Genomic DNA, 8,064 nt, shown 5'->3' with positions numbered 1-8,064 from the left:
GTGGATTTGGAGCTCCAGATCCCTTCATTTCCCAGAGCAGGACCTGATTTCTTTCCCTGAAAAATCGGCGTTTGGAGGTGGAAAAGTGGGATTAGGGAGCTCAGGAAATCTGGACTTCCCAGCGTTTCCAGGTGGATGCAGGACTCACGGTAAGGGATATTTCTGCCAGAAAAGTTGGGAATTGAGGGAGGAGGAGTTTCCAAGGGCAGGTCCTCGTTCCTGGGGGTTTTGGTGATCCCCTCGTTGTCCCCTTGGAATCGGGAAAGACATTCCAGTGACATTCCGGTGACATCCCAGGGACATCCTGCAGCCATCCCGAGTCCCTTCAGCCAGAATAGTCCAACCCCACTGATTTTCCCTAAACCGAACTGGGATAAGGCATCGCAGGGAAGGGAAATTCCCCCTCCCCAATCCTGCCACCCCACGCAGCATTCCCACATCCCAATCCCTGCGCCATTCCCGCCGTCCAGAATGGAGACCAGCCCCTCCTGGCACATCCGTGTCGTGGTTGGGATTTCTCCATGATGGATGATTTATTGATGTATTGAAGGATATGATTTATATCCTTCTATCCATTAAAAAAGAGGCATTTAAAATTCCCTGAGCCTGGAAAAACTTCGGGGTATCAGGATATTGGGACACTGGGATATTTGCTGCCACCTCACTCGCCGTTTATGAGGAGTACGGATTTATTGAAATATATATTTATATTTATATATAGATCTTTTCCAGCCCCTTTCCCAGGGATTTTCCCCCTCCCCCAAACCCTTCCCAAACCCGGATCTGGGCTCAGTTTTTGTTGGGAATTCTCTGCCTGGCTGGGACGTATGGCAGCAACGTCTGCGTGCTCTTATCGGCCACGGTCTGGGTGCTGCTATTCCTTGTGGCCCTGCGGATCGGGATCACGCCCGGGTTCCTCGGGAGCTGCTCCCGAGGCCCCTTCCTGGTGGGATCGTCGGGAATGTCGGCGCTGTCGTCGTTGTCGCCGTCGTCGTCGCAGCATAGGGCATGGTAGAGCACCTTGTCGCTGAAGCGGACGCGCTCCCGCGTCCCCGCCGGCCGCTGGGCCGGGATTTTGGGAACGGCGGCGCTCCCGAAACATTCCTCGCTGGAGGAATCTGGGGTCCCCCCGCCCCCGCGGGGACCGTTAGCCACGGGGACCCCCCCGTTCATCAGCCGGGCCGGTGGCGGCCGCGGAGGCTCCGGGCAATCGCCGGGGTCCGAGGGCGTGGAGGCATCCAGGAAGGAGCAGAATTCCCAGCTGTCCGACAGGACGTCGGAGGCGGCGAAGTCCAGCGGGCCCAGCTCGAGGCTGGCGCCACCCCGGTCGCTGCTGGACGTGCTGCTGGCCGTGGCCGGAGTCCAAGCGTCCGGCTCCAGGTCCAGAGCGAAGTCCGACGTCAGGCGGTCAATCTGGGACACGACCTGCGGAGAGAGAGATGGACATGGGGATGGATGGATGATGGATGATGGATGGATGGATGGATGGATGGATGGATGGATGGATGGATGATGGATGATGGATGGATGATGGATGGATGGATGATGGATGATGGATGGATGGATGGATGGATGGATGGATGGATGGATGGATGATGGATGATGGATGGATGATGGATGGATGGATGATGGATGATGGATGGATGGATGATGGATGGATGGATGATGGATGATGGATGGAAGGATGGATGGATGATGGATGGATGGATGATGGATGGATGGATGATGGATGATGGATGGATGGATGATGGATGAATGGATGATGGATGGATGGATGGATGGATGGATGGATGATGGATGGATGGATGATGGATGGATGGATGATGGATGATGGATGGATGGATGATGGATGGATGGATGATGGATGGATGGATGGATGGATGATGGATGGATGGATGGATGGATGGATGGATGATGGATGGATGGATGGATGATGGATGATGGATGGATGGATGATGAATGGATGGATGGATGGATGGATGGATGGATGGATGGATGGATGGATGGATGGATGATGGATGGATGGATGAATGATGGATGAATGATGGATGGATGGATGGATGGATGGATGGATGGATGATGGATGGATGGATGAATGATGGATGGATGGATGGATGGATGGATGGATGGATGGATGGATGATGGATGGATGGATGGATGGATGGATGGATGGATGGATGGTCCCAACTCCTCCACTTGGATTTCTGCATTGTTTGCCACCCCAAGATTTCCAGGTAAAATGGGATTCCTCCATTGATCAAGCTTTGGCTTTGAAGCTTGTTAGGAATATCCCCAGGGAAGCATAGAAATCAGAATAATTATTTTTTACCCTTCCATATCCCTTTTCCTTTTATTTTTTTCTCTTTTCTGGGAAAGAGCTGCACTTGAGAAAGAGAGTGAAAAAGGGGATTTTCTCCCCTCTTCATTTTTGGGACAAGGAAAAATTGAGGAGAGGGCTGGGAATCTTTGGGAATACCCCATTACCAAATGGTTCTGCTGGAATGGGATCTCCCCTGTTCCCACCAGGAATTTCAGCACTGGGACAGGGGCAACATGTTCCTGTCACCTGAGGTCCCTTCCCAGCCTCACCGAAGGGACCAGGATGGAGGAAGAACAGCAGGAGTGCATCCTAATCCCAGTCCCAATCCCAAACCCGGCCTCATCCCAGGATTGGTGCCACTCATGGTTGACCCCATCCCAGTCCTGTCCCCACCTCAATCCTGTCCACATCCTGATCCTGTCCCCATCCCAGGACTGCTGTCACTCATAGCTGTCCCCATTCCAAACCTCTCCCTACCCCAGTCCTGCCCCACCCAGTCCTGTGCCCTTCCTAGTCCTGTCCGCATCCCAGGATTGGTGTCACCCGTCCCCATCCCAATCCCGTCCCCATCCTGGGATTGCTGTCACTCATGGCTGTCCCCATCCCAATCCTGGGACTAGTGTCACTCACAGCCGTCCCCATCCCAGTCCCAATCCTGTCCCCATCCTGGGATTGGTGTCACTTGTGGCTGTCCTCATCCTGGGATTAGTGTCACTCCAAGCTATTTTTAGGATCATTCCCTATTTTAAGACGGGGGTTAAATCCCTCGGCGACACTCGGCTCCCATGGGGGATTAACACGGAAAGAAGGATTTGGGATTTGCTCCCGGCCTTTTCCTCCCTCGCTGAGGCTGGTGGAGCTTTTCCAGCTTGGAGGGGGAAAAATCCTCCCAATTTCCTGAGAGTATCCCCAGGGATTCATCCCAAACCTTGTCATGTGTTTATAGGGGAAAAATCCTCCCGGTTCCCCAGGAACATCCCCAGGGACTCATCTCAAATGTCCTCCCCTGTTTATGGGGGGGGAAATCCCCTGCAATTCCCAGGGGTAAACATCCCCCCAGTTCCCTGGGAACATCCCCAGGGATTCATCCCGAACCCCCTTTCCTGCTTGTAGGGGACAAATTCCCAGGAAACTGGGAAGGATTCGTCCCCACAAGCAGGGGAGGAGGTTTGGGATGAGGGAATTTGGGGGGAATTGTCCCCTCCAAGCACATGAGGGTGTTTGGGATGAATCCCTGGGGACATTCCCAGGGAACTGGAGGGGATTTATCCCCTCCAAGCAGAGAACAAAGTTTGGGATGAGTCCCTGGTGCCAGCCAGGAGCTTCCCAATAAAATCCCAGCTGGAATGTTCCCACCCAGTTCGGGCAGATGTGGGACAGCTGGAGCCCCATCCTTGTTTTTATGGGATTTTGGGAATTTTGGCTGCAGGCCAAGCTGGAGGTTCCTGCTGGGGGTTGGGATTGGTGACTCCAATTTTGGGCTGGGATCAGAGGGGTGGGATCTGATGGGATCAGAGGGTTGGGATATTGAGATCCTAAGGGGTGGGATCTGATGGGATCAAAGGGATGGGATCTGATGGAATCAAAGGATGGGATCCAATGGGATCAAAGGGGTGGGATCCAACAGGATCCAAGGGTGGGATCTGACAGGCCCTCCATCCCCACAGGGATTTGGGAAGAGGATTGGGAAGTGGATCTGAGCCCGGGATAGAGAGATCCAGGCCCGGACACCACCAAAACTGCTCCCAAAACCCCCCCAAAACTGCTCTCAAAATCCCACAAACCCAGCTCCCAAATCCCCCAAAACACAGCTCCCCCAAATCCCCAAACCCACTCCCCAAATCCCCCAAAACAATTCCCAAAATCCCCAAATCCACTGCCAAAATCCCCAAAGTGCAGCTCCCCAAAGTCCCCAAACCCACTCCCAAAATCCCCCAAAAGAATTCCCAAAATCCCCAAAACCCAAAATCCCCCAAACCAATTCCCAAAGTCCCCAAAACCCAGCTCCAAAAATTCCCCAAACCCTGCTCCTAAACAATTCCCAGCCCTCTCCCAAAGCTGTTATTTTTGGGATGACAATCCCTGGATGTTCCCGAGTGTTCCCGGTTAATCCCCTATTGATCCCAGCATTATTAGGGAATTTATTCCCATTGGGATCACCGGCAGGATTTTTCCAGGGAAAAGGCTGGGAGGGAACCCCATTGATCCCATAGATCCCATTCCAGAAATTCCAGATGGGATGGGCCCTTCCCATGGGAATTTTTGGGGGATTTGAATGGGATTTTTCCATCCAAGGATTTTAATCATTGTTTTCCCCGGCACAGAACTCCTGGGAATGATTCCAGACACAAAGGGATGGGAAGGAAGAAGGAAAACCAGGAAAACCGGGATGTCACAAGTCCAGGACACTTTGGTGGCCCTGAGGGGACCCCTCCTTTGCTCAGAGTCACCAGCCAGGGACATTCCAAAGATTCCATGGTGGCTCCATGGGGACACCCCAATGTCACAAATCCAGGACACTTTCATGACCTTGAGGGACCCCAATCCATGATCCTACCTCGGCTTGGAGCCACCAGCCAGGGACATCCCAAAGATTCCATGGGGACACCGCAATGTCACAAATCCAGGACATTTTGGTGGCCCTGAGGGGATCTCAATCCATGATCCCAAGCCAAGCACATTCCAAAGGCTCCATTAGGGGACACCCCAATGTCACCAATCCAGGGCACTTTGGTGGCCCTGAGCAGAGGTGGACACTGGGATGGACATTCCTGAATCCTCCATGGGGACACTCCAATGTCACAAGTCCAAGACATTTTGGTGGCCCTGAGGGGACCCCAATCGATAATCCCACCTCAGCTTGGAGCAACCAGCCAGGGACATCCCAAATCCTCCATGGGGACACCACAATGTCACAGTCCAGGACATTTTGGTGGCCCTTAGAGGACCTCAATCCATGATCCCACCTCGGCTTGGAGCCACCAGCCAGGAGCATTCCAATGATTCCATGGGGACACCTCAGTGTCACAGCTGCCAGGAGACTTTGGTGGCCTTGAGCAGAGCTGGCAGCAGGGATGGACATCTCAAAGGCTCCACCAGGTGACACCACAATGCCACAAGTCCAGGACACTTTGGTGGCCCTGAGGGGACCCCAATCCATGATCCTACCTTGGCTTGGAGCCACCAGCCAGGGACTCCCAAATTTCCACCTCTCCTTTGGAAATCCACCTCAGGGATGCCTGAACTTCTGGAAAATTTCCTCTCTTTTGTAAATCCAGCTCAGGGACTCCTGATTTTCCTCCTCTGTTTTGGAAATACAGCCCAGGGATGTCCAAATTTCCTCTTTTTTGGAAATCCACTTCAGGAATGTCCGAATTTCCTCCTTTCTTTTGGAAATCCATCACAGGGATTCCCCAGTTTCCTCTCTTTTGGAAATCCAACTCAGGGACTCCCAAATTTCCTCCTTTTTTTTGGAAATCCAGCCCAGGGTTATCCAAGTTTACTCCTCTTTGACACCTAAATTTCCTCCTCTCTTTTGGAAATCCACCTCAGGGATTCCCAGATTTCCTCCTCTCTTTTGGAAATCCACCTCAGGGATTCCCAGATTTCTTCCTGTCTTCTGGAAATCCACCTCAGGGGAAATCCCAGCCCCCCGGCGCTGCCACATCCCGAGCCGGGAACGAACAGACCCGGGCCAACCCCTTCCCTTTTTGGTCTCAACGGAATCCCAGGATTTTCCTACCTCGCGGAGCTCCTTGGCCACCTCCTTGAGCTCCCGCAGGATGCCCTCGAGCTGCCCGATCACCATCCTCATGCGGCCGCGGATGCGCTCCCGCTCTCCCTCGCCCTCGCTAGGGCCGCTGCCGGTGCCGGTGGCGGCGCCGGCGCTGCCGGTGCTGCCGGTGCCGCTGGCGGGCCGCTCCGTGCGCTGCGCATCCCGGCGGCTCCGCGAGTCCATCGTTCCCTAGGCGGCCGGGCCGGTGTCCATGCCGCTGCTCCCCGCCCGGCCCGGCCCGGGCAGCTCTCACCATCTTAACGCCGCCGCGGCTGCACCATGCGGGGACACTCCGCTGGTGGCCCTGCGGTGACACCGCTGGTGGCGGCAGCGGCAGCGGGAGGAGGAGGAGGAGGAGGAGGAGGAGGAGAGGATGGGGTTTGCCGGGAAGCGGAATTCCAGCGGGAAAGGGAGGCGCGGTGTCGCCGAGGAGGGGTGGTGGGTCCGGCGTTGGCTGTGGGGGTGTCCGGCTGTCCTCCTGCGGGGACAGAGGGACAAGGGCCGGGAAGATCCTTGGGAAGGGCTCCGGCCGCTCCTCCCCCCAAACTGTGGGGGGCAGGATGGGGCCTGGGAATGTCGCTGGGAATGTCACCCCCCTGTGGCCTCCCTCAGTCCCCCCCAGGCTGAGCCGGGGCACGGTGGGACCGCCGGGGGATGGACACACAGAGGGACAGGGGGACACACACAGGGACAGGGTGACACGGACTGGGACAGGGGGACACGGACAGGGACGGGGACACACACACAGGGACACCCAGAGGGGGACACCTGGAGGGACAGAGGGACACCCAGGGGGACAGAGGGATACGGACAGGGACACCCGGAGGGACAGAGGGACACCCAGGGGGACAGAGGGACACGGACAGGGACACCCGGAGGGACAGAGGGACACCCAGGGGGACAGAGGGACACACACAGGGACAGGGGGACACGGACAGGGACACCCCGGGGACACGGGGACACTCTGCACTCACCGGCGCGCTCCGGCCGCTCCCGAGCTCCGCTCCGAGCTCTTCCCGCTCCTGTTTTCCCCCGGCTCCTTCCCTCGCTTCCTCCCCCTCCTCCTCCTCCTCCTCCTCCTCCTCCTCGCCGCCGGCTCCCGCCTCCCTCAGGGCTTTTCCGCGGGTGCCGGGGCCGCTCTGCTCCGCTCGCTGTCGCGGGGGGGACACGTTACCGGCGGGGACAGCCCGGCGGGGGAGTGGCAGCGGCCCCGGGGCCCCTCCCGAAGCCCTTCCCGCCGCCATCCCCTACCCCGGAGCGCTCCGGTCCCGGCCCCTCCCCGGCCGCGGCGGGGGGAGAGCGCGCCGTGCCCCCGAGTGCCCCCCCGGGAACCGGGAACGGCGCGGGGGGAGCGGGGCGGGGCGGGGCGAGCCGGTTCGGGGGTGCGCACGGGGAGGGGGGGCTCGGTAGGGCCGCGTTTCCCTCACCGGTACCGGCATCCCCCAGCCCCGGTACCGACATCCCCCATCCCCGGTACCGGCATCCTCCATTCCTGGTACCACCATCTCCCAGCCCCACTTCCGCCACCCCCCAGCTCCGGTACCGGTACATCCCCCATTCCCGGTCCCGGCATCCCCCAGCCCCGATACCGGCAATCCCCATCCCCGGTCCCGGCATCGCCCAGCCCCGGTACCGGCATCCCCCAGCCCGGTACCGGTACATCCCCCATTCCCGGTCCCGGCATCCCCCAGCCCCGATACCGGCAATCCCCATCCCCGGTACCGGCATCCCCCAGCCCCGATACCGGCATCCCCCATTCCCGGTACCGGCATCCCCCAGCCCCGATACCGGCATCCCCCATTCCCGGTACCGGCATCCCCCATTCCCGGTACCGGCAATCCCCATCCCCGGTACCGGCATCCCCCATCCCCGGTACAGGCAATCCCCAGCCCCGGTACAGGCAATCCCCAGCCCCGGTACAGGCAATCCCTAGCCCCGGTACCGGCATCCCCCAGCTCCGGTCCCCGCG

General features: G+C 58.0%; 1 protein-coding gene across 1 annotated transcript in view; it reads right to left on the bottom strand.

The window, feature by feature from the left end:
- Window positions 1–667: 667 nt before the first annotated feature.
- INSYN1 (inhibitory synaptic factor 1) overlaps window positions 668–8,064 on the bottom strand; it is an 8,172-nt gene continuing 775 nt past the window's right edge. Inside the window, exons 2-4 of the mRNA XM_053954833.1 lie at window positions 7,070–7,246; window positions 6,063–6,573; window positions 668–1,425 (exon numbers count right to left, since the gene is read on the bottom strand). Coding sequence (XP_053810808.1) covers window positions 790–1,425; window positions 6,063–6,278 — 852 coding nt within the window. The 5' untranslated portion in view covers window positions 6,279–6,573; window positions 7,070–7,246 and the 3' untranslated portion in view covers window positions 668–789. The remainder of the gene's footprint in view (window positions 1,426–6,062; window positions 6,574–7,069; window positions 7,247–8,064) is intronic.

This window comes from Vidua chalybeata, chromosome 13, assembly GCF_026979565.1.
Source record: "Vidua chalybeata isolate OUT-0048 chromosome 13, bVidCha1 merged haplotype, whole genome shotgun sequence".
NCBI lineage: Eukaryota > Metazoa > Chordata > Aves > Passeriformes > Viduidae > Vidua > Vidua chalybeata.
Note: the sequence above shows the minus strand (reverse complement) of the source record. Positions and strands in the feature narration are given on the sequence as shown.